Raw genomic sequence first — 27,667 nt, forward strand, 5'->3', positions numbered from 1 at the left:
CAGGTGTACTTTTTTGTCATACTATCAAGTACAGTAGGGCGCTTAGAGAATTCAGCAGCTGGTGTATTTGGCTTGAACAGCCCTAGCTAGTATTTGAAATAAAATGATACACAGGCAAAATAAATATTAGTGAAAGGTTGGAGTTACATTTAAGTAATATTTGATGGACATAATTCAACTATTTTATTTACAGGATATCATTTCTAGGTTCAACTGTGGCTAGACCCCCTTACCAAAGTATTTGCTTTACATTGTTTATAGTAAAGCAAATACAGTACCGAGTAGAAACACAAACCATACACAAGCCATAATATCTCATTATAAACCATATTCTAATTCTCTGAGTTCGTTTAAGTAGTGAATTGTATAGCCGATAGTTTAAGCTATATGCTAACAGAGCGCGGTAAGAGTGAAACAGCGTTATTATAGTGGCTCAGCGGGTTAGAGCTCTTTCCGTGTGTAATGGTGGTGCTTAGGGTATCTGGTTCGAACCTCGCTTGTATTATAAATCTGATTACTTCGATTCCCTAAAACGGGTTTATTTTGATGTGAAATGTTTTATATGCGTTAATATGGTAATATGTTTAAATGAAATACGTTAATATGCTTTTAAATGTTGCTTAAATGATACACCGATGAGCCAAAACATTAGGACCACCCTTTAAAATCTGCGTTACCTCTTTTATGACAGTTGTGCATGTCACCATACATGCACTCATATGTTGGATTGATGATTGTTACCCGTGATTCATATGTTTAATGCAGAATATATTACTAACCATAAGACTTGAGTGGCTTTAATATGGGCCAAATCATTATTGTCCAGACAGGGTTGTCTAGGGAGCTACTGTGGTCTGAAGAGGGACAAGCCATGAACCATTGACCGGTCATTGGGTGGCCAAGACTCACTGATGCCATAGGTAGGGCAATCTGGTTTAAACAGTTGTAGCTAATTTTAACATTGTTGATGAGAAGATGACAATGTGTCACAACACACAGTGTCTCAAACATCAAACAGTGTAAGTCGAAAGTGCCTATAGCGTGCATGTAGGCATCAGAACTGGGCATCAGTGCACTGGAAGCTGGTAAACAGGTCAGACAAACCCTTTTTTGTCTATAATCATGTGAACGGCATGGCATGTAGACATCATCGTGCAGGAGAGACGGTTGTAGTAGGGCAGTTGTAGTCTAGCGGTTAAGGAACTGGCCTAGTATTTGAAAGATCGCTGGTTCCATCCCCAGCACTGCCAGGTTGCCACTGTTGGGCCCTTGAGCAAGCCCCTTAACCCTTGATCGCTTAGACAGTATATTAGCAAAGTACTGTAAGTCGCTTTGGATAAAAATCGTCTGCTAATTGCTGATAATGTAAATGTAAGAGACAGCTCTGGGATTGACTGTGGGATGACCCACCTTGTAATGTACAGAAGTTAAAAGAACTGCTGGTAATGCCCTGGTACCAGATACCACAGGACTCTTTCACATGTCTTGTGGAGTTCGGGTCAGAGCTGAAAAGTGCTTCTATTTAGCATTTTTCTCGAGTTAGAGTTTTATTTTGTTCTTTGGTAGTTTTTGGATTACAATTTGAGTGTCCAGAAAAATTAACCCTGAACATAAGGTGACAGTTTGGGTATTCTTCTTAAACTTGACAAAGAGACCACTGTTTAATTTTTTAATTGGTGCATTTATACTAGCCCTATTTATAGGGGCACAAAAAGTCACCAGATGAAGTCAGTTAAATATATACATTAATCAGTATTATAATAGTCTTTTAAATGTCTTAAACCTAGAGCCTGCAGCCATTTATATCCATAATATAATTGAGACACTGTAACATTGAGATTGTGATTCACTTTTTTCAGATTCACACTGTCTTTTTTTTGTAATGAAAATACATGTTTTCTCCTCAGGTTTATCACACGAGGAGTCAGTATGAGTTCTCGGCAGTGTAAGAACTGTGGAGGGGCGGATATAGACATTGACCAGGCGCGTGGCAGTGCTGTCTGCACGGCCTGCGGCTCTGTGCTTGAGGACAACATCATCGTGTCTGAGGTGCAATTTGTGGAGAACAGTGGAGGAGGAGCGTCCGCTATTGGCCAGTTTGTTTCTGCAGATGGTATGTTGCTTCTCTATGCTACTCTGCCTTTCTAATGCTAACATGTGGTCATCTTTAGCTAGAGCTATATTAAAGTGCTTGACAATGCTCTTGCAGACACTTTTACCCAAAGAGACTTACATTTGGGATCAAATTGAACTTGAGCAATTGAGGGTTATAGACCTTGCTCAGGGGCCCAACAGTGGATACTTGGTGGTGATGGAACTTGACCTGGCAACCTTATGATTACTAGTCCAGTACCTAAACTGCTAAGCTACCACTGCCTATTTTTATTTTTTATTTTTTTAATGGGATGTAAAAATGATTTTAAAAAGTCAACTATTAATAAGGATTTATTGTCCTCGTTTCATCTTTGTGTTACAACCTATTTATATTTTTATCGTCTTAAATAACTCGGTACAATAGTGGTCTTGGGGTCCATTTTTAACAGAATTCCATGTTAGATTATTACCACCATGTTTGATATACCACTTCGAATTGGAGCTGAACCATTTTCACTTTTATCTTATCAGACCACACCGCATTCTGCTAGGGAGTTTTCCAAGTGGTGTTTTTCAAACTCGGTCAGTAAGGGCCTTTTGCTTGCAGCTCTTTTATTACGACCCTGTTGATATTATACCCTGGAAATTAAGACGGTGGTAGCCTAGTGGTTAGAACTTTGGGCTATCAATTAAAAGGTTGAGAGTTTGAATCCCAGCTCTGCATTGCAGGGTCCTTGAGCAAGGCCCTTAACCCTCTCGGCTCCAGGGGCGCCGTGCAATGGCTGACCCTGCGCTCTGACCCCAGCTTTCAGACAACTGAAATATGCGAAAAAAGCGAATTTTGTTGTACTGTACATGTATATATGTATATATGACAAATGAAGTCATTCTATATTATTAATCCATGAACACAAGCATTAGTCACAGCCATTGACTTGTAACGTATTTGTTTATAATATTAGCATTACAAAATATTACTATTTTCTTGCATTTAGTTCAGTTGGTAATATTAATTTGAGAAATATCGAGGGGTTCCTAGAGAACAACCCATATGGTAAATTCCACTTTCTTTTTTGTTATTGGAGACATTCAGATATTAAAACGTTTGCGGGTTTGCTCAGTAACCGCTAGGTGGCAGGGTTGTAATAATTTGAAATCTTGTCTTGATCCCTTGGCAGCCACCAGGTGGAGTAACCGGGCACCAAACCCCTCAGTCACAACTGTGAAAGAAATCATTGGTTAAAACAATGCAACGTTAACAAGTGCAATCCTTAATAACCTTTAAAAAGACGTTATGCAGTCTTAACGCTCACCTACAAAATAATTAGGTCCCTCAGGGTTACACTGCTGATTGCCAGAATTTGCAGACTGACTAATGGCCAACTCAGCAGGTGATTCTGCTTCTGAAAGGGCTTGAATTGTTCCAGGTCATTATATGTGTTTTTGTGCAATTTTCCATTGTAGGTCTCGCAAAAGCCCCTGTTCTGGGAAGTGGATTTCACACAGGCCTTGGAAAGGAGTCCCGGGCTCAAACGCTGCAGAATGGTGAGCATTCATTTCTTTCCTACACTTATTACAGAGACAGAAATGACTATAGGTGAGAATTTGCACTGAAGGTCGAATACATCAGTTGACAAGTTTGTTTAGCAGTTTCGCATTGATAGAGGAGTTTTTCCTGGTGCAGTGATAAATGATGTGTGCAGATTAGTGTGTACTGACCTGGTTAATGAACATCTCAGTCATGGTCTTCCATGAGGCATTTCTATGCTTCTGGTACTTAAGCGAACAGCATATAATGCTGCATTAAAGCATATTAAATAAATCATGTAATATATACCCTGTGATTTTATTTATTTCTATTTTTTTATCATTACAAGCCAGGAACACATCCTGGCTTCCATAAAATGTCAACAGACACTCACACATCTACCCATCTACTCACACAAGGGTACTCAATGTTCTGTTTGTCACTGGGAGGTTTAAGAAAACCAGACTCTCCAAAAGCTGTGTGGCAGCCACAATGCCTGCTGCCCACTGTGCAACCATTACTGCGTTACGCACAATAAAATAAAATTTGTAATTTTTTTAATTTCGTCTGTACATAACCACAGGTACCCTTGGTGCCACACATTGTGCAGACCTTGGATTGAACTTCGCCACTGTTAACTGATTGTGAGGAGTTTGGTATGTTTTTCTGGTGTCTGTGCAATTTCCTTCAGCCACCTAAAAATATACAAGAGGTATTCTTAATTGCCCCAGGGAGTAAATAAGTGAATAGGTGAGTGTGCAATGCCCGGTGATGGACTGGCACCTTGCCCAGGATATACTCCTAGATTGCACCCTGTATTTCCAGATGGTGCCAGGCCCAGGACAAAGAGGTTAGTGATGATAAATGAATGAGCGTTTTGCATCTAGACTTAATATGCGCACATTTAGACTGTGTGATCTGGGTTTGAATCTCAGCAGTGATATCGGCTGGCCGGTCTACACAGACATAATTGGCTTTGTCCGAGGGGCGAGTTTCTGCCTTGTGCCCAGTGTTTTCTGGTGGAACTGGACCCTTCATGACCCTGACCAAGGTAAAGCAGTTGCTGAAAACGAAAATAATGTAAGTCAGTGGGCATCCATCCTGTGCTTTCATTAATCATCAGTAACAGTTTTATCCCGAACAGAGTTGATGGGGGTCTGGTGGCACCCTGAAATTAAGAACTTTCTAGTCACCAATACTAGACACTAGACTCTAGACACTAGGGCACCAATACATCACAGAGCATCACACACTTATGTATACAGTGTATCACAAAAGTGAGTACACCCCTCACATTTCTGCAAATATTTCATTATATCTTTTCATGGGACAACACTATAGACATGAAACTTGGATATAACTTAGAGTAGTCAGTGTACAACTTGTGTAGCAGTGTAGATTTACTGTCTTCTGAAAATAACTCAACACACAGCCATTAATGTCTAAATAGCTGGCAACATAAGTGAGTACACCCCACAGTGAACATGTCCAAATTGTGCCCAAATGTGTCGTTGTCCCTCCCTGGTGTCATGTGTCAAGGTCCCAGGTGTAAATGGGGAGCAGGGCTGTTAAATTTGGTGTTTTGGGTACAATTCTCTCATACTGGCCACTGGATATTCAACATGGCACCTCATGGCAAAGAACTCTCTGAGGATGTGAGAAATAGAATTGTTGCTCTCCACAAAGATGGCCTGGGCTATAAGAAGATTGCTAACACCCTGAAACTGAGCTACAGCATGGTGGCCAAGGTCATACAGCGGTTTTCCAGGACAGGTTCCACTCGGAACAGGCTTCGCCAGGGTCGACCAAAGAAGTTGAGTCCACGTGTTCGGCGTCATATCCAGAGGTTGGCTTTAAAAAATAGACACATGAGTGCTGCCAGCATAGCTGCAGAGGTTGAAGACGTGGGAGGTCAGCCTGTCAGTGCTCAGACCATACGCCGCACACTGCATCAACTCGGTCTGCATGGTCGTCATCCCAGAAGGAAGCTGACGCACAAGAAAGCCCGCAAACAGTTTGCTGAAGACAAGCAGTCCAAGAACATGGATTACTGGAATGCCCTGTGGTCTGACGAGACCAAGATAAACTTGTTTGGCTCAGATGGTGTCCAGCATGTGTGGCGGCGCCCTGGTGAGAAGTACCAAGACAACTGTATCTTGCCTACAGTCAAGCATGGTGGTGGTAGCATCATGGTCTTGGGCTGCATGAGTGTTGCTGGCATTGGGAAGCTGCAGTTCATTGAGGGAAACATGAATTCCAACATGTACTGTGACATTCTGAAACAGAGCATGATCCCCTCCCTTCGAAAACTGGGCCTCATGGCAGTTTTCCAACAGGATAGCGACCCCAAACACAACCTCCAAGATGACAACTGCCTTGCTGAGGAAGCTGAAGGTAAAGGTGATGGACTAAACCCAATTGAGCACCTGTGGCGCATCCTCAAGTGGAAGGTGGAGGAGTTCAAGGTGTCTAACATCCACCAGCTCCGTGATGTCATCATGGAGGAGTGGAAGAGGATTCCAGTAGCAACCTGTGCAGCTCTGGTGAATTCCATGCCCAGGAGGGTTAAGGCAGTGCTGGATAATAATGGTGGTCACACAAAATATTGACACTTTGGGCACAATTTGGACATGTTCACTGTGGGGTGTACTCACTTATGTTGCCAGCCATTTAGACATTAATGGCTGTGTGTTGAGTTATTTTCAGAAGACAGTAAATCTACACTGCTATACAAGTTGTACACTGACTACTCTAAGTTATATCCAAGTTTCATGTCTATAGTGTTGTCCCATGAAAAGATATAATGAAATATTTGCAGAAATGTGAGGGGTGTACTCACTTTTGTGATACACTGTATGTATGGGCAACTTAAGAGTATTTAATTAACTTTCTGCAGGAGTTGTAATAGCAGATTATACTCTGATTAAACCCCAGAGATGTAAAAAGAACGTTTGAAATTTCTTAGAAACTGTAACAGAACTCTAGGTTTGAATCCATGCCACCATATCCCTCCAATTCCGTGTTTTCTTTGAGAATAACCAGTTATAAACTGCAGTAAATAGTGATCCAAATAAAGACCTGAGAATCCATCTATCAAGGTTATGCATAAAAATGTTCAAATATTAGGATGCTAAGATTTATGCCCAGGCCTAAACATAGCACAGCCCATCCAGCAAACTCAGAGAGAAATCTGGGATCCTGTCAAAAATGCAGAGCTACTTTGTTGTGGTAATGCAATCCTTCTGCTACCCCCACACACACTGCAGCAGCTATCCTCTCTAATCCTGTGGCACGTGCAGCATGAAAACCACTCACTACTCGTGCAGGCCCAGAGACTATAAAAGTGGGAGGGACAGGGTCAGCAAACAGTGGCTCCAGATTAGAGGGATTACGCTCTCAGTGTTATTTTTGGTCTCTGGCTCGTCGACACGCCGCTGCACTCTGCAACCCATCAACATCAGGCTGGGGAACAGAGACGTGGATTGCAAGGCTTCATTGGTCTCTGTCTATTCCATATCTGCTTTAGTGCTTCTGCCACCAAGTACAGATGCTTAAATGCTGTAAACCAAGGTTACACCAAGGGAAAAAAACTAATATTATCCCGTTATGTATACAATTTTATTTATACAATATATATATATATATATATATATATATATATATATATATATATATATATATATATATATATATATATATAAGCAATAGAACACGAGAGGGAGTGTGTTATCGCGAATAACATCACGGCTGTGATTTGGTCGCAGGCACGAGCCGAAGGCGACAATAAAGGTAATGTCAAGCTTTAATATTGACAATACCTTCCACCAAAAAGTTGTTCCACAACGAATGTAAAGTTTAACACTACAAAGCAGACATCCCAAGTTGCAAAAACTCATTTTGGGGAGGTAAGAACAACAAAAAGAAAAAGGCAAGAACCTCCGAAGGGAAAAAATAAAATAAAAAACCTCTCACACACACCAAAGGCTATGGGTGATAACAGAACTTTTAGGAGCTGCTAACTGGGCTATTAAGTTAACTGTTCGCAAACACATTAATGTTCCCTACATAGTGCACTAGATTGTGTATCAGATCACGGATTTATGTTCCCTACATAGTGCAATAGATAGTGAATTAGACAATTGGTTATGTTCCCTACACAGTGCACTAGATTGTATATCAGATAACGCGTTCATGTTCACTACATAGTGCACTAGACAATATATTAGACAACTGATTTATGTTCCCTACACAGTGCGCTAGATTGTATATCAGATAACGGATTTAAAACATGATCAGGGAAAAAAGTCTGTGTCGCCTGCGTGCCCGTTTGTGTGCATGAAGCTTGTCATTACTGGCAACGCGTCAGCGGAGTAATACAGTTGTGGTGTGAAAAGACTGTGCTGTTATCATGAATATCAGCACGGCTAGAACGCTTCTCAACCGATCAGATTGTAAGGTTGGAACTAACTGTTGTATAATTATGTATATATATATATATATATATATATGTATTTACCATATAGAAGCACTTTGTAGTTCTACAATTACTGACTGTAGTCCATCTATTTCTCTACATACTTTTTAGCCTGCTTTCACCCTGTTCTTCAATGGTCAGGGCTCCCACCTTGTAGACGTAAAGTCAGAGACGATCGCTCATCTATTGCTGCTGTTTGAGTTGGTCATCTTCTAGACCTTCATCAGTGGTCACAGGACGCTGCCCAGGGGGCGCTGTTGGCCGGATATTTTTGGTTGGTGGACTATTCTCAGTCCAGCAGTGACAGTGAGGTGTTTAAAAACTCCAGCAGCATTGCTGTGTCATATCCACTCATACCAGCACAACACACACTAACACACCACCACCATGTCAGTGTCACTGCAGTGCTGAGAATGATCCACCACCTAAATAATACCTGCTCTGTAGTGGTCCTGTGGGGGTCCTGACCATTGAAGAGCAGCATGAAAGGGGGGGACTAATCCAATCATTTTGTTGGAAATGTAATTCTGAATGTAACGAATTGATCAACAATTGCCTATTTGCCATTTTATATATATATTTATGTGTGTGTGTGTGTATGTATACTGGTATACTGGTTAAATAACAACTTGTTAAATAACATGTTTTGCTTGTTACTCTCAAAGCTCTGGTTTCTAACTTTTCCAGTCTTTCTATGATCGTTGATGGTGTACCTGTTAAACCTGTCCAAGTAATTAAAAACCTCTGCGTCATCTTTAATTCGTCACTTTCATTTAAGCCGCAAGTCCGTCACTAAGGCCACTTGTGTGATACTGCACAACTTCACCCTGTGCTTAGCAATGATGATGCTTCATTCTTACTGTCCCTACTGTTCTCTTAGGTCCTCTGGCTCTGGACTTCTGGGTGTCCCACATTCGAGACTTGCATCTGTGGGCGGCAGGTCGTTCAGTTCGACTTCCCCCAAACTCTGGAACTATTTCCCACAGTCTTTTCATGAGACTCTTTCATTTATAAAAAGGTCAACTGAAAACTTCAGTGCCTCTTCTTTTTCTGCTTATATAAATTAATTATTAGTATTATCATCCAATAATGACCACTGGTTAGACTGTCAGTGCAAAAAACACATAAAAAAGAAAAACAAAACATGCCATACCAATGTCATTATTTGTCACATCTGAGTTGTTAATTTTCCCTCAGGTTTTATTTTGTAATTTTTTTTAAAGAAGTGTGTAATCTGTTTTCGAATTAGCCACTTCTTTTTCTCCATTTTTGTTTTTGACACAGCATGTCTCTTCTGTGACATTTCACGCTCAGACAGAAAAATTGGTTTAATTAAGAAGCTGGTTTTGGGGTGCCATTACTCTTACTTAATCTATTTATTTGTATTTCCTTAAGTTCTCCCTGTAGGACCTGTTAAGTGTTCTGCCGATTAGTCCGAGTAAATATATAAGCGGATAAATTAGAAAAGAAGAAATGCAGCCCCCCCACAGCTGTACATCACAGAGCTTGCGTGAAAAGCCAGGCTGTACAGATTATTTATGTGCTGACACTGCTTTCATTTACCTAATTGCGGGTTAATAAGATAAACCGTGTGCTAATTGAATTAATGGGCAGAATGTGCAGCGTACTTTTATGTGCTGATTTCAATAAACCAATTCTTTCCAGACCTTTTTGTTGGATTTACCATGCCCTTATTTATCATACCTGTCATATTATTTAGAGCCCGGTGTGCATGAGCAAACTGGTGAGTATCTGCGAGTTTTCGAGACAGTGAGACAATGTTGCAGATGGTCTAACTCTGGGGACTGAAACAGCTGTCGCTCTACCCAGAGAAGCTCGGTGTCCACCCCCCATCAAACCTGGGCAGGAGCCTGTCTGGATGTGCGTTCTCATGACATCAGTGCTACTGGGAAAGCTATCACCTGCATGTGAAGTCATCCTACAGTGTGTATGTGTGTGTAAACCCTAGTACGTGCATGTGTCCTGTCTCTAGGGAAACGACAAATACACAGCCTGGGTAGCCAGCTGCAGCTGAACCAGCACTGCCTCGACACGGCCTTCAATTTCTTTAAGATGGTGGTGAGCAAGCATCTGACCAGAGGCCGCAAGATGGCTCACGTGATAGCAGCCTGCCTCTACTTGGTGTGTCGGACAGAAGGCACGCCTCGTATCCTTCTTTAGACAATGTTTCCTAAAATAAATACACTTTCACCTACATTTCTAAACCAGAGATTCACTTGCAGAATTTTATCATCATGGTCATGCAGTCAGTTTCACAGGAACATTTCATTCATTTTCATGTATCTTGGTCAGGGTCGGGGAGGGTCCATTTCCACAGGAAACACTGGACTCAAGGCATAAATACACTGGACAGGGTGCCTGTCCATCGCATGTTCTCGTCCATCACAGCATCTCAGACATAGCCAATCATGTCTGTATAGACGGCCACCCTTGCCTATAGTACCTTGGAGATTCAAACCCAGATCTCAGCGGTGGTGGCCTAGCATAATAGCACCACCTGGGCACTGTCACTGACAAGCCCAAATGTGCAAATACATTATAAACTGTACACATTAATACAAATTAAAAATGTATAAGAATGTATTTACATTTGAAAAGAGCTCCACATTTGTCCGCCATGTTTGTAATGTTTTGTGAGAAAAGTTGTGCCGCACTGAATGCTGGGATTGCCTTCACTGCTGAAGAAGCATTGAATGATCCCTCGTTATTTAGTCAGATCATCACTTAGAATAGGCAGCATTTTCCTCCCAATCTAGTCGTATCCAATTACCCAATTGCATTACACTTCCTCTCCAGTGATGCTGATCCCCACTGCTGATTGAGGAGAGCGAGACTGACACACGCCCCCTCCGACACTGGGGCAGTATCCGACTGCTTCTTTTCACCTGCATGTGGCGAGTTCATATGTGGATCAGCTTTGTGTACAGAGAGACACACCCTGATCCCCATTATCCCTCGATATCCAGGTGTCATCAATCACTCAGCAGAGGTCATAATTGCATCAGTTATGAGGTCCCCCTCAGCACCCTGCTCTTAAACAACAGCCAATCGTTGTTCATGTAGGATGGCAGAGCTGAGTTTTGAACCATCAAGTTTGAAATGTCAGCTCTGGTGTGCTACCGTATTTTACCGCTGCGCCACCTGAGCGCCTTTAGTATGCAGCATTTTAAGGTATCTAGAAATTTAGACAGATTTCTTCTCAGGGGTGTGCATAGGATGACATAAAATGCCATCTATGTAAAGAGATCAATAAGTTTTCCGACCCAACGTTTAGTTGAATTGATTTAGCTGTATTTGTCTTCCCAAATAAATACACAATAATCACTGCAGCGCAAAGTTCCCTTTCAATTTTCACTGATGGTGGTACAGCAGTGTATTAGTCTAGCCCACCACCTTCGAGATCAGGGTTTGAATCCCAGTGCTGTTGTTGGCCAGCTGAGTGTCTACACATACATGATTGGCTATGTATGCGGGTGGCCACAGCACTTTGATGGATTGGCGCCATATCCAGGGTATTCCTGCCTTACGGCCAGCCCTGGTGAATTCTGATTGGCCAGAAGAAAGCGGTTGATTAAGATGAAAAATAATGAAATAATAATGTCCTTGGTTACATAAATACACATAATGCCTGCCCTTAGACATCCTTCCTAAGGAATTTTCTGAGGTACAGATTTTCTGTTCTTTTCTTATTAAAGTAAAATGTGTCTGAATGGAGACAGGAAAGAAAAACAAACAAATGCTGGAGTATTGGTTTAATGAGCTGAGAAGGTTTACTGTTGAGTGTCTGATAATGATGAGCCAGTGAGAGCTGGGAGACAAGTTTACTACAGCTCTGTGATTATTCTACAAGCCTGTCCTGAATATAGCAGGCAGCACAGCCCATCTGCTGATTTGTAGTCACATACTGTAGCTCGTTCCTCTGAGGAATCTTCTCAGTCGTGGCAGTCCTGTGAGCCGTGCACAGCGGGGATGTTAAAAACAGACGGAATTTGTGAAAGTTAAACATACTGAACATCTATTAGATCTGAAATGCTATTAAATCTGAATTTGGTAGTAAACATTATACTAATAACAGGGTGTAGTGTTAAAAGGCTACTGGCAGTTTTTCTAGTTTGGTTAGATGATTTAATTTGCCAGTCAGGTTGGGTCACAGCACTGCAAATTGTTGGGCTTTATCTACTCATCAGCTTATAATTATGTTATTTAGACATACACTATGTACAAAAATATTTGGACACCTGACCTGAAGCTTGTTGGACTTGCCATTTCAAAAACAGTCCGGGTCCGAGTGAGGTGAATTGGAGATACAAAATTGTCCATGACTGTGTATGATATAACCTTGTGAACTGATGAGCCTTGTGTAATGGGTAACTACCGTTCCTGTCATAATTGTAACCAAGGTGTAAAACATGACGTTAAAATCCTAATAAACAAACAAACAGTCAAAAGAGCATTTGTATAGCTTGGCACTGATGTTGGTCAAGAAAGCCTCAACTGATGTTATACTTCATTCCATAGCTGTTCATTGGAGCTGAGATCTGGGCTCCATGCTGGCCACTAGAGTTTCTTTAAACCAAGCTTTTCTTCATGTCTTCATAGAGCTTGCTTCGTGCACTGGGGCACAGTCATGCTGGAACAGGAAAGGGTCTTCCCTAAACTGTAGCTGCAAAGTTAGAAGCATGTAATTTCCTTTATATAATGATTTATTACACCTCTTTGCAATTGTTGTGGCTGAAACGTGTGAATTCAAAAATTTGAAGGGGTGTCCCAATACTTTTGTTCATATAGTGTAAAAGCAGGTCTAATGGTCCAGTGATTAAACTGAACACAAACTCAAAAGTGGGTATTTGGGTGGTGCAGCGCTCTATTACGCTAGCCCACCACTATTGATATCTGGGGTTTAAATCTCAGTGGTGTTATCGGTCGGCTGGACATCTACACTGACATGATTAGATATGTTAGATATGGGGTGGCCTAAGCCCTGAGATGGACTGATAGCCTGTCCAGAATATTCCTACCTGCACCCAGTGTTTTCTGGTGAAACTGGACCCAACACGGTCTTCTTCTTCCTCGGCCTTTGTCCCGTTCGGTTGTGGGGTCGGCTCTCGGCGGATCATGATCCGCATTGATTTGGCACAATTTTGACGCCGGATGCCCTTCCTGACACAACCCTCCCTATTTTATCCGGGCTTGGGACCAGCACTACAATACAAGGCTAGGTATCTATAGGACAATTCAGTGTTTCAGTGGCATGTTTTTGGACTGTGGGAGGAAACCGGAGCACCCGGAGGAAACCCACGTGGACACGGGGAGAACATGCAAACTCTGCACAGAAAGGACCCGGACCGCCCCATCTGGGGATCGAACCCAGGACCTTCTTGCTGTGAGGTGACAGTGCTACCCACTCAGCCACCATGGGACCCAACACTATCTTGATTAGGATAAAGCGGGTAATGAGTAAATGGATGAAGGAAAGTGAAATAAACATTGAGAAAAACTCCACATCATTTATAAACATCTGAAAAATGCAATTTGGGCGCTTGTGTGACGCAGCAGTCTAACACTCTAGTTCACCACTGCTGGGATCTTGAGTTCTAATCCAAGCTTTGCTATCGACCGGTCAGGCTCCTACACAGACACACAGTTTTAAAGGAGCTGGAGAACCCAACAAGGGCACATCCCCCATACTGTATGTATGGCTGGAATTATTCAGGAATGGTTTGAAACTAGTTTGAACTTTAGTTTGAAGTCATGTACCTTCTATAGCCTCCTAGTTTATCTACATCAGGTAAAGACCTTTTATCCATTTAAAAGACATCCTGTCAGGATGAATGCCTAGCGTTTCATTTTCTAGGGCAGAGCTGCTTTGCTTGTTTTTACCAAGAGCCTCCCATATTTCCTATCAGAACTTGTATTACAATGACGACAAGGCCTTCTATTTTATCACTGCACACCTGCTGAGCATTACATAACTCACGCACATACATACTCGCACGCAATACCTGCTGTCTGTGTTCCACCCTGGTCCCTACACTGCTGTTGTACTGCCGCGGAGAGCTTCATTCGTTTATGCCAGGGTGTGGTCGCTGCCCCTGGGGTTTGGGAGGGGCTCATTCAGGAGATGGGCTCGACTTCAACTATGCCTTACAGCTCTTAATGCACGCCATGATGGCAATTTAAGTGTTCATCCCGTTTGTTTGTTCAGACTATGCAGATTGTTTCATTTTTTTTTTAAACTAAATAACTCTGCTGCACTAGAGTTTTTATCCTTATCATGATCAGCATCATAATTAAGGAATTAGGACTGATTGCCTTCACTGTTTCTTGATAAAAAGGGATTAGCCTTTCCCTTTCTGTGCTTCTAATCTCCTTTTAATGTACTTAAAAGGCATTTAGTCACCATGGAGACATGCCACAGGTGTATGTGAGCATGTGTGATTAGGTGAGTAGTGGCAGACGGACAGCATGAATCTGTCAGGCACAGATTTTACCCTCAGGCCAGTTTGGAACACATTAAATCACGAACTAATCCAGTATTGTAATTACTGCGTCAGAGTTAATCGATGGATATTTGCATTAATTACTTCAATGTTCTAATGAAGGCGCCTAGGAGTAAAACATTGATATTTTTTAGCTCGGTTGTGTGTTGATTATTAACATGGCATTTTTCTTTACATTTTTCCCTTAACTCCCAGGCAGACATGCTTCTGGACCTGAGTGATCTCTTACAGGTTGGCACATTTTGTTACACCTTTAACAAGCACATTAGAGACCAGGCAACAATCAGGGCTGTGGTCGAACAGCTTATGACTAGATCAGTTTTTTTTTTTTAGCTGGGCCACAAGAAGATTAAACAGTAGCCAAAATCAAGTTTTGCTGGTGGCACACATGCGTTGATGTACACTGATCAGCCATAACATTAAAACCACGTTCTTGTTTCTACACTCACTGTCCATTTTATCAGCTTACCATATAGGAGCACTTTGTAGTTCTTCAGTGTTGCTCTGCATGCTTTGTTAGCTCCCTTTCATGCTGTTCTTCAATGGTCAGGACTCTCCCAGGACCACTACAGAGCAGGTATTATTTGGTGACACTGACATGGTGGTGGTGTGTTAGTGTGTGTTGTGCTGGTAAAACACAGCAATGCTGATGGAGTTTTTAAACACCTCACTGTCACTGCTGGACTGAGAATAGTCCATCAACCAAAAATATCCAGCCAACAGCGCCCCGTGGGCAGCGTCCTGTGACCACTGATGAAGGTCTAGAAGATGACCAACTCAAACAGCAGCAATAGATGAGCGATCGTCTCTGACTTTACATCTACAAGGTGGACCAACTAAGTAGGAGTGTCTAATAAGATAAGATAAGATAAGATAAGATAAGATAAGATAAGATAATCCTTTATTAGTCCCACAATGGGGAAATTCACATTGTTGCAGCAGCAAAGGGATAGTACAGCACTCAGTACAAAAAATAGACGATAAAAAAAATAAAAAATAAAAATAGTACAATGTATAACAATAATAATAAAAAGTCAGAAAAATAAAAATATTTACAAATAACTGCACGTGAGAATATTGCACATTGTAATAGTTACACATGGGGAAAAAATTGCACATTTTAATGAATAATAATTTAAAGTGTGTGTGTGATCTATCTGGAGCAGTGCTGGTTGTATAATCTAACAGCAGCAGGAAGGAAGGACCTGCGGTACCGCTCCTTCCCACATTTAGGGTGAAGCAGCCTGTCACTGAAGGAGCTGCCCAGTGCTGCCAGAGTCTCATGCATGGGGAGTCGTTCTCCAGCATGGATGCCAGCTTGGCTAACATCCTTCTGTCTCCCACCACCTGCACTGGGTCTAGGGGGCTCCCCAGGACAGAGCCGGCCCTCTTAATGAGTTTGTTCAGTCTCTTCCTGTCCGCTGTAGAGATGCTGCTGCCCCAGCATACCACTCCGTAAAAGATGGCTGATGCCACCACTGTATCAAAGAAAGTCCTCAGGAGTGCCCCCCGCACTCCAAATGACCTCAGTCTCCTGAGTAGGTAGAGTCTACTCTGACCTTTTTTATAAAGTGCGTTAGTGTTAACTGACCAGTCCAGTTTGTTGTTGAGGTTAATAGAGTGGACAGTGAGTGGACACGGTATTTAAAAAAAAAAAGTGTGTTTAACAATACAACAATTCTAGTAAACAGTATATGAGCTGCACATTAATGCACTTATTACTAGCACATACTTGGCAAGTTGAGCTCTTGTCTGCTTTTTTAAAAGTTCTAAATAAAAATAAATTTTTATGTAGAATATTTGTTTTTAAAAAATTTTGTTACCACTTTGCCTAATGCATTTAGTGTGAATTTTCTTGGTTGGGGGGGGGGGGGGGGGGGGGGGTTATATCAGGGGCACACAGCTGGTGTTGCACTTATTTTAACTTTCCCAGCTGTCCTAGGAGTATGGCCCCTTGAACCTGGTCTTGCCACGCAGGGGTGTTAAAGGGGTGGGTAACAGCCAGGCTGAAATATGCTGTGAATCCTAAGCAAGTGCAGCCACACCCGAGCGTAAGTACACCACACCCCACTGGGCCTGCCAACCTAACTACTGACCCACTGCTGAGGTCCTGACCGCCGTATATTACTGGGTTTTCTCAAGTGATCTCAACATACGGTTTAACTGTACATAACCAGAGATAAGGAGAAAGAACAAACTGGTGATGTTATAAATCCTACTATATCAACAGTAAACAATGACATAAAAAACTAAGCATAACTAATACTTAGGGCTGGCACCGATCCGATACTCTGTATCGGTATCGGTCCGATATTGGCCCAAATCACTGGATCGGATATCGGAAGGAAAAAAACATGTAATCCAATCCGATACTGCTGCATAATGTAAATAACACTTAATGTAAATAAGGCCATTGTTTGTGTGTAAAGCAGATAACACACGAAGATACTGTATGTTCCAACAGAGTGCCATTTATTTCCAGCTCACTCTGCAACTGCCATAACAAGGTGCATCTTGATGACATCATTAACATGTGTCACTGATCTACAACTCATCTGCAACAGCCATTCAGAAATGAAAACACACTGATCAACTTAAACTTTTAGCATTTTAAAAAATCATCTACTACTGCCACATCTAAAAACACTGTTTAAACACAATAAAAATCACTTTATAAATGATACATCGCTCACCTGAGATAAAGAACCGATCTTGTCCCGGCTTGGAGATCTCTCACATCCTCAACAATTAATCCATTAGTGTTATGAAATAAAACAAACTACACCGTTTCCCGTTTAGCCACAGATGTCCTCTTCAAAATCCAGCAGGGTTTAATAATCTAAAAACGTGACCGAACTTTAACGGAAAATCTCAACTCTGCATCAATTCTAATTGGTCTATCGCGTTTGATTGACATCCACATCGTCCAATTGTAGACATGACAATTTGGACGACACGCCGTAAAGCGAGATGTGTCACGTGAACAACAGCCCGAACTTAAATAAAGCCAAAAATTTTGCTAAATGTTCTGTGTGTAAAAGTGAAAATAAAAAGAGCAGTTTTGTATAAGTGTGATGTTGTAGGTTCTGTTTTTATTCCTTTAGAATATTTGTTTCACAGTCTGAGCATTGTTATTTAGATAGCTAGTTTAACCATGGTGCATTGAGACGTGTATTATTACTGCTTAGTTGTTTGAGAGGATTGGTATCGGTATCGGACATAAAAAAGTGGTATCGAGCCAGCCCTACTAATACTGTATAAGGGTGATAAATAATAATGATCTTAAATATCTTAGATTTTGAAAATCTCTGTATAAATTGACATGCATGTGCCTTATCTGCATTTTGTTTGTAGGTGAACGTGTATATCTTGGGAAAGACGTTCCTGCTGTTGGCCCGAGAGCTCTGCATCAACGCTCCTGCTGTTGGTAAAGGCATTTTTATCTATAGACATGTACTGTTATCTACTGTAGGTCATACTAATAGACAAACCCATTTTGTTTATGATATTCATAAACACATGAATAAACCATTCACAGTTCAACATGAGAAACTAGGTTATCATGGGATTTACTTAATCATGTCACACTAAAGCACATAAACTAATGATGTGCTCTGATTGGTCATTTCAAAATGGACTAGCATGTTTCTGTGAAATTTCTGATATAAGATAGAAATTATATCACTGATCTTGCAGTGATTGAGGCATGGTGGAACTGCTGGGACTGTGGGGGTGCACAACAACAGGGTTCCTAAGGTCCTAGTCATGGACTTATGAATGTTTTCTTTTTGTTGCTGATGATGAACTGGCTGCTCTAAATTGCCCCTGGGTATGAGTGAGTAAATGTGTGTGTTCATGCATTGTGTCTAGATTATCACTGTCGAACCCACCATGTTCCAAGCAAAAAGGAAACGTTTACTGTAACGGAACCATAAAAGAACATTCCCTCGATGATCACACATTAGCTGCAAATCAGATGCTTCTGGCACTTGGGTGGCATAAAGTTAAATTACGGTAGCCAATAACTGCCAGGATCCAGGGTTCAAATCCCCAGCAGTGCTATCGGCAGGTCCGGTGTCTACATACAGACGTTATGTCTGAGAAGGACAGATGGCTGAAGTCCCACGACGGATTGGCATCCTGTCTAAGGTGTGCCACTGTACTGAGCCCAGTGACAACCCTGACCAGGATACAGTGGTGGTAAAACATGAAAAAAGAAATGAAATCAGATGCTTTACCTTTAAGCATACCAGAATATACCTACCTGTAAATTATCACACACACACACACACACACACATACATAATATATATATATATACACTGAACAGGCATAACTTTATGACCAGCTTCTTGTTTCTACACTCACTGTCCATTTTATCAGCTCCACTTACCATATAGAAGCACTTTGTAGTTCTACAATTACTGACTGTAGTTCATCTGTTTCTCTACATACCTTTTTAACCTGCTTTAACCCTGTTCTTCAATGGTCAGGACCCCCACAGGACCACTACAGAGAGGTATTATTTAGGTGGTGGATCATTCTGAGCACTGCAATGACACTGACATGGTGGTGGTGTGTTAGTGTGTGTTGTGCTGGTATGAGTGGATAAGACACAGCAGCACTGCTGGAGTTTTTAAATACCTTACTGTCACTGCTGGACTGAGAATAGTCCACCAACCAAAAACATCCAGCCAACAGCGCCCCGTAGGCAGCGTCCTGTGACCACTGATGAAGGTCTGGAAGATGACCAACTCGAACAGGAGCAATAGATGAGCGATCGTCTCTGACTTTACATCTACAAGGTGGACCAACTAGGTAGGAGTGTCTACTAGAGTGGACAGTGAGTGGACACGGTATTTAAAAACTCCAGCAGCACTGCTGTGTCTGATCCACTCATACCAGCACAACACACACTAACACACCACCACCATGTCATTGTCACTGCAGTGCTGAGAACCATCCACCACCTAAATAATACTTGTTCTGTAGTGGTCCTGTGGGGGTCCTGACCATTGAAGAACAGGGTGAAAGCAGGCTAAAAAGATATGTAGAGAAACAGATGTACTACAGTCAGTAATTGTAGAAGTACACAGTGCTTCTTATGGTAAGTGGAGCTGATAAAGTGGATATTGATTGTAGAAACAATGAGGTGGTTGTAATGTTATGGCTGATTGGTGTGTACATATACAGTATATATATACACACACACACACACACACACACACACACGCATAATGCGTTTGTTTATTATTATACTTATGATAAACATCAAACCACATTTTATAAGTAATTATTGAAAAAAAAACCAAATTTTTTTTAACATCATGGTCAGATAAATGATTTTGCTGATGGAAGTCCTTACCTATTATGGAAATTGGGCCTTTATAAGGTATGTTGGCTTTTACAGTAAAATACTGGCAATTAACCTTCTGTTCAAGCCACATGTTCTGTTTGCATCATTGCAGTCCTTTGCCTACTGCCTATAGCTTTACCAAAGTATGTTAATGCTAATTAGAAAAGCTCTTATGTTTAACAGCAAGCTACATCAAATGAGATGCAGTCTGTGTTAAGGTAACTAGGGGGCACAACATCATATCTAAAATCCATTCAGCTGCATCTTAACAATCTTATTCAACCAGCTAAATTTTGTCCAAATGTGTATCTTGGTTTCATCCCAGCAAAAAAGACTAATTAGCAGCCTTACATGTGTTCCCATTTTCATGTGTCTGATTTCATATTCATCTGCTTATCTGTCAAAAAAATCTGCCATTTCCCCCATCTTGCATCTGCTCCGCGGGTTAACTAAACCCTCAATTAGAATGCAAACGGCAGCACAGCAGATTCTTTTGGCCTGAATTTAAACAATCTCCCTATTCAGTTGCCCTTGCAGTCTGGCAGGAAAAGTGCTTTCCTTATGTGGGATATGAAGACATCTCACCCACACATAGCAGGCATTGTTTCGTACAGGTTCGCCGGAGCAGTTTTTGTATTCTTCACAAAAGCTTCATATGCACTAGTGTCAGCAGAAATGTTTCTCTTAACTGGTTTAATCTTGCTGAGGTCCTTGCTAATATGCTAATACGTCTGAGTGCACAAGTCTGCACCCCTCATGCTTCTGCCGTCTCCAGTGCTGATTTGAAGCTCGAAGGGTCTGACATTACACAGAATGATGTATTAAATAGGTCAAAAGAAATGGGGCAGATTTAGAACACATGTCTAGCAGAATGGGGTGAGCAAATTGGGATTCATCTGAGCATCTGAGTCCTGTGGTGTCTAGAACCAGGGCATTACGAACGGGTCTTTTAACTTCTTTATGTTTCGAGGTGAATTGTCTCACAGTGAATCCTGATGCGTCTCATGCTCATGCAACCACACAATCTTGAACAAAACTGGATTAGTCTGACCAGTTAACTTTCTTCTATTGCTCAGACACCAACTGTATTGCTTTTGAATGTGGGCAGGGGTTAGCATGGGCACTTCGGTCTGCAACTTCACAGCTCCATACACAGAATGGATCGATGCACTGTGTTAACAATCACCTCATCACCAGTAATAAAATAATGTGAGCCACAGTAGCCCCTTTTTTGGTCTGTACCAGACACCATAGCCAGCATGTCCTCTCGGATAAATAAGTCTTAGCTGTCCAGCAACCTGTTGGTAGGTAGGGGCTTGTCTCTCCTCTCCTGTTGGTGGGTACTCACCACAGCTGCCTGTGACCCCCTGCTCTTTTAAAGACACTTCAACCTGTAACAGTTTGGTCCTTATTAAAGACACTCAGGGTTTATGCTACCCATATTTACATTTACATTCTCAGCATTTAGCAGATGCCTTTATCCAAAGCGACTTACATTACAGTTAGAGTATACAATCTGGGTTAAGGGCCTTGCTCAAGGGCCCAACAGCAGCAACCAGGCAGCAAGGGCCCAACAGCAGCAACCTGGAAGTGGCTTGAACTAGCGACCCTCTGATTACTAGTCCAGGACCTTCACCACTAGGCTACAGCTTGTCCAGCTGTCCAGAGGATATCTGCTGCATTCTACACATGTACTAGGTGTAACTACCATCAGCTCCACATTTTATATAATCCTAAACCGTTATTTATTTTAAAAAAAATTTTGGGGAACCTTTCAGCTTTGCACTAAACGGTGTCAAGTTCAGACTCCTTATGTAAGGGCAAAATGATAATTGTTCATTTTATTATTGACTAGGGTCATCACATTTAAGTTTTCTTGTGATTACGGTAACTGTAGTAATGCAAATCTTGTGTGTTTGTCATTTCATTATTCATCATTTCACAGGTCTCATCTTCTGTACATTATTTCCATTTATTTTTGACATATTTACCCTCCTTTGCATAACCACAGTGATCATATACAAATGTTTCACTTTATTATGGCCCCTGTAATAGGATATCCGTCAATTCTTATCAACCAGTTACTCAATTTCTTTTGCATTCTGTATTATTTGATGTCCTGTCTTCTATGTGCCTGCGTAGGTGTTGCATAAACAATGGTTGCCCCCATTATGGGTAATGTAACATCCCTATTATCAATCACACAAGCCAAGCAATAAGAAAGTTGACAACTTTGCAGTTTGAGTCACAAAACTTTTATGGTCTGCAGTTTAGTAAGCTGCACACTAATACAAGACATTTCATTTGTCAGTCAGCTTCAAGCTGTGAACAAATTAGCCTCAGGTTATGTACAAAAAAACCCTTCCCGCTAGTGGTAACCACTAGAAGTGCAATACATCTATTTCCTTGTTTATATACGTCTGCATGCTGCAGCATTAATAATTAATATTCAAATATACTTTTCTCAATAAATAAAGCAGAGGAACATTTCGTCACTCGAGCTTTGTAGAAGAATAGTCTGTTTCTTAAACAGGCTTTGTCATTCAACTGTCCTCCACTGCTACATCAAAAAGAAGGCAAGAGTGTCTTAGAACCCTGTACTTCCCCATATGTTCATTGCATCTAAATCCAGTGGGCGGAATGCACTCGAGTATGGCCATCCTCACACCTTTCACGCGTAGAAGACCAACTCTGGAATCTGACCCCCCTGCACACCAGTGCCATTCGTACTGTCTGAAGAGCACTGGAACTGAAAGGTCACTTTTCCACATTGCACTTCTGTCATCCCCTCTTGTCCAAAGTAACTGAGCTCATTTCCATCCAGCACAGCACTGACTGTGTAAAAAGCGTCCTGCTCCACCTGAACTGGATGCTCAAACCACACCGAGAAGGTGTTGCTGGAACCATCGGAAAGGAATTTCATTATATTCTGGGCCAGGGTGACTCCTTGGCGCTTGAGTTCGATCTTAACACTGTATTCTGCCTTTCCACCACTGGAACCGTACAGGCCAAGTCCAGCAATGAAAATTCGTTTGTCCACGGCAAACTGGATGCTGTCACAGCGTCCACGGTAGCGCCACTGGTTGCTGCGATATGCCGAGGACTGGAAGCGATGGCATCGTTGTGGCGTCAATCCCTTCCTCTGCGTCAACGGGAAGTCCAGCTTAGGCTTGTTGGCTGCCGTGTACCACAGAAATATGTCATGAGTCTCTTCCAAAGTCAGCACGTCTGACTGTGCAGCTCCATCTGCAAACTCCTGCAGAGTCATAGTAGGGATGCGCACGAAATAAAGGACCTTGCCCAGCACGGTCCTCTTGTTGCGAGCTGTTGGCCCAAGTCCTTGCCTTTTGCATTCGGCTACAGCCCAGTCCAGGACAGCCTGAAAGACCACAGCCTCCCTGGTGTTGAGAGTCTCCCGCTTTAGGATGATCTCCAGAGTCTGCAAGTCAATTTCACAGAAGCCTTCAGAGCGGAGAGCCAGCTCAGCTTGGGCATCAATAACTTCCCAACAGCGCTGTGTGAGCTCAGGCTCTTCAAAAAGCCGGCTCTGGGACAGCAGCACACAGGCATTCTTGGCCTCCAGGCTGGTCTCCAAGAAGGTGACGCAAGCCTTTGCCAAGGCAGGCACAATATACTTCTTGGCAGCGTACAGAGTGGCCAGCACTGTGTCCGCTTCCAGTTCTATCTCATCGCTGTACATGTATCTGGAGTGAAAACAAAGAAATCATCATTTTTATTTTATTCAGCATTTCACCTCAAGCATTTGACCTCAACGAACACTTGTCATATATTAGAACTTACTTCAACAAGATTAAGAAAGCAGCAGGTTCCACATCAGGAATATGAATCTCAGATTTTCCCTCAGCGAGATCTCCATAAAACATGGCACCAAACACCGAACTCCCGACCGCCAGCACATACTAAGAAAGCAGAGAAACCGAAACAATGTACTGAATAAAACCTCAGACATTAACTTATATTTCCATTTTATAACTCCAGGATTAATCGTGCATTTACCTTGTGCGCTGGAACTTTTTGAGACTCGCCGGGGCGACCCACGATGAAATGAACATCTGCCATCAGTTCGTTATTAAACATCAGAGCGTTCCTGGAAAGAAATACTGTTTAACGGTTTGTCCATTAGCTAGCCCACACATCAACGGAGATGTTTTGTCCTCCCAAATCTACACCAATCATGGTCAATACTTCATCTAATGCGATACTCACTAGTACTGACTGGTCCCATCCCAAACCTCCCATTCAGAATCTTACAATAACCGTCAAATACATAATTATGGTTGCTGTGGGTCCGGTGCCAACCAGTAACACTGGGCACGATGCAGAAATGCATCCTGGGCAGGGTGCCAACCAACCACAGGCAACACAAATTCACACATTTACTTACTCACCCACACCTAGGGGTAATTTCATGCAGCCAGCCCACAATTTATATGTTTTAAGAGGTGTGACCATTTAAAGCTCATCCAGGATTGAACCCAGGTCTCCATATATTACATATAAAGCAGTGTATGCCAGTAGTGTCCACAATACTGACACTTGATATCTGATTGGGACATCAGCACTGACCTCCTCATAGTAGCAAATTATGTAAAATGACAATGAGTGACAGGGGCATGCTTTAAAATAGCTGTGTGTTTTGTTCATGTAAATAGACATCCAGCAGCATGAAATAAAAGCAGTGGGTCAGATCGGATAATTTCATATTTGATCTGACATTAATAATGCATCTCGTGTCAGTATTATCAGTGATGTAGATATTCTGCACCTGTACTTATTCTGTACTTAATACAAGCAGAGGAAAAATCCAGCTTGTACCTCTCTCGGAGTGTGGGATGAGTGGATTGCCAGGTGGCAGTCTCGACGTTGTTATTGTTGATGTTCTGCTGAGCAGCGTTAGAGGTCGGGGTGGTCGCAGTTTGGGTCACTTGGACGATGGTCTTCTTGTTGGCAGTGGTCACTGCCGTGCTGTTACTGTTCGAAAGGTTGGTGTTGATGCTGGCAGGATAGAGCTCTGCAGCCATCTTCTTCTTCAAGGAGAAACTCACGATTTCATAGCATGCTGGCAGCTTGCCGGGCTGCTTGCCACTCTTTCTAGTCCTTTTCAGGGTCTCTGGAAGCAGAAGGAAAAATGTTAACAACTTCATGATCCGGCCATATAGGCAATCCGGAGTTGTTGGCATCAGAGAACAAATCCAAGAGTTTTGTCTAGCAAGTAAAATGCAGGTGTACCGCCAAGAAGAGCCTTGTTATTTAATTGTAAATGATACGTCCATCTGAGGGAACAGTACAGAGAGAGAGAGAGAGAGAGAGAGGGATTATATATCCGTCCAGATGAGGTTATTCCATAGCGGGCATTTTTTCCTCCTCATCGCATCCTTGATCAGTAACAAAACAGCTCTTTCCGAAGTCTAAATCCATCCTGAAAGAATCGAGTTACTGATTTGCAGCTGGTCAAAGTGTCGAGCTATTCAAATCGCTGTAAGTAAAGCCGACACTGTAGATTTGATTAGAGATGTACACACCACTACATTCTGAATGAACGACTCATCCTGACTCTCAGCCCTCAGTGTTTCTCTCCGCCGAGAGAAGCTCTGGTTTTGTGTAGCGTGTAGCCGCCTAACTCCAGATCAACCAATCAAATTATTAGAGTAGTGATGCGTCAGCAGCGCTTAGGCCCCGCCCACAATCGGAGCGCCCACCTATTTTCGCCATAATATTGTCGGAGCGCAACCCATGGATATTCCGGCTCTTTTCAGTGAGTCATATCCATTGGCGTAGCTTTCCTGTAGGAATCGACTCTTTTAGCTTCTACATTGACATTCCCAATTTAACGGTAGCATTATTACGAGTCAAATTGTTTGATTTTGTCTATATATGTAGTGCCAGGTTGTGTTATAATATGACATACCGTATACATAAAAAACAACTAAGACTCTGCAATATGCCTTCACTACGAACTGAGTCAAATAGCTGACTCGTTCGCAAACGACACATCACTGCCCTCAACCCTTGCAAGATTGTTGACAAAATAGAACGTCAACATACACGAGTTTTAACAAATTATAATTCATATCAACACAACATTTAGGCAAATGTGTGTCAATATCTTAAATATCAGCACGCTATTTACAAATTCAGTTTTTGTGCCAGGTAAAGATCATTCAAGTTACTTTAAAACTATATAATATCTGCGATCCGGCCAAAATACAACATATTAAAAGTGTGTAAATGTCACTCTTCTGAATATTCACGGCAAATCGCGGTTTAACAGCGGTTTTTTAGTTTTCTGCATGTGTCTAAAATCGATTTGTAATTTTGATCGTTTGGATACACATCAGCAGCAAAGTGCACAATCTTCTCAATTACTCCTCGCTACCAATTACTTCTAAATAAACGTGCACCCAGATCGCTTGTTTTCACAGTGGAAACACACAACACTGCGTTACAGATGCTTTCAGGAGCAAATCCACACACTACACGAAGGGGGGAAAAAAGAAGAAAGTAGCACCACTGGAGCCCGCTTCCTTTTCCACATAAACACCGCACAAGTCAAAGCGCAAGATCCAGCAAACAAGCCGGAGCGGAAGTACACAGTGCACAGTATAAAACGCATTACCTTACAGAGCAAACCAGATCCCGGCTGATAGATCAGCAAATGCATTCAGGTTTGGTCCGTGGACACCCGATCGCAGCCAGGAGCCATGTTAAATCCGGAGCTTGCTATGCTGTGGGAGAGAGAGAGGGGGGTTGGGCTTCCGTCCTGTTCCCACGTCGCTTTCCCGGCTTTCCAACAGAGGGCCCCGGCGTCACAAAACGGATCGTTCGGAGCGCTTTATCCACGGATGGCCGAGGTTAAGCGGCTTTAAGTGCTGTACACATCCAGACAGTAGTGTTCTGCCAGCCTCCTCTCACATAAACAACTCTTATAAAGTTACACATCGTTTGTTTTCATTGCCAGAATGTCCTTAATAAAGCTGGTCATGAATAAAAAGTACAGAAAAAGGCAGGCACAGCATTCAAACGGGTGTAGATTTGGTCAAGATTTAAAAACAATTCTATTACAGCTTGGTTATTCAATTATGTAAGTTTACTAACCACTTAATCCTGGCCAGAGGGACAGTGGGTGCACCCTGGACAGGGCATCAATCCATCAACAAGGCAAATTCACCCTTCTGTGTAGAATAGAATAGAATAGAATGCCTTTATTCATCATAAATACATATACAGATGTACAGTACAGTTAAATTCTTTCTTCGCATATCCCAGTTTGTTTGGAAGCTGGGGTCAGAGCGCAGGGTCAGCCATTGTACGACACCCCTGGAGCCGAGAGGGTTAAGGGCCTTGCTCAAGGGCCCAACAGTGGCTTCAGTTGATAGTCCAAAGCTCTACCCACTAGGCTACCTGTGTGTTCCTGGGAGGTGGGAGAAAACCAGAGTACCTGAAGAAAACCCATGTGAGGGAGCTCAGGTGGCATAGAGGTCCTGTGTACTAGCCAGAGTCACAGCAGGTGCACACGGGCAGGGCATTATCCATCACAAGGCAACACAGACCTAAACATTTACTCACATCCAACAACAAATTGGATTTACCTAAATAAAACCCATGAGAGGGAGCTCAGGTGGCATAGAGGTCCTATGTGCTAGCCCACCTCCACTGAGATTTCAATGGCACAG

At 42.2% G+C, this 27,667-nt stretch overlaps 2 protein-coding genes across 3 annotated transcripts in view; one reads left to right on the top strand and one right to left on the bottom strand.

Annotated features, from left to right (window-relative positions):
- Window positions 1-27,667, top strand: part of brf1b (BRF1 RNA polymerase III transcription initiation factor subunit b) — a 133,418-nt gene that overhangs the window by 265 nt on the left and 105,486 nt on the right. Inside the window, exons 2-7 of the mRNA XM_063002214.1 lie at window positions 831-920; window positions 1,908-2,113; window positions 3,559-3,639; window positions 10,090-10,263; window positions 14,817-14,848; window positions 17,972-18,044. Of these exons, the coding sequence (XP_062858284.1) occupies window positions 1,930-2,113; window positions 3,559-3,639; window positions 10,090-10,263; window positions 14,817-14,848; window positions 17,972-18,044 (544 nt within the window). The 5' untranslated portion in view covers window positions 831-920; window positions 1,908-1,929. The remainder of the gene's footprint in view (window positions 1-830; window positions 921-1,907; window positions 2,114-3,558; window positions 3,640-10,089; window positions 10,264-14,816; window positions 14,849-17,971; window positions 18,045-27,667) is intronic.
- On the bottom strand, window positions 22,221-26,690 carry btbd6b (BTB (POZ) domain containing 6b). 2 transcript variants are annotated; one of them, XM_063002216.1, is made up of 5 exons: window positions 26,611-26,690; window positions 24,810-25,104; window positions 23,991-24,081; window positions 23,775-23,893; window positions 22,221-23,677 (listed from the first exon to the last, which is right to left on the bottom strand). In XM_063002216.1, exons 2-5 carry the CDS (start codon window positions 25,013-25,015, stop codon window positions 22,645-22,647), a joined length of 1,449 nt encoding a protein of 482 aa, XP_062858286.1. In that variant the 5' UTR covers window positions 25,016-25,104; window positions 26,611-26,690; the 3' UTR covers window positions 22,221-22,644. The 2 variants fall into 2 exon arrangements, with proteins under 2 accessions (XP_062858286.1, XP_062858285.1); XM_063002215.1 differs by lacking the exon at window positions 26,611-26,690 and having other exon boundaries at window positions 24,810-25,115.

Source organism: Trichomycterus rosablanca, chromosome 9 (genome assembly GCF_030014385.1).
Source record: "Trichomycterus rosablanca isolate fTriRos1 chromosome 9, fTriRos1.hap1, whole genome shotgun sequence".
Lineage (NCBI taxonomy): Eukaryota > Metazoa > Chordata > Actinopteri > Siluriformes > Trichomycteridae > Trichomycterus > Trichomycterus rosablanca.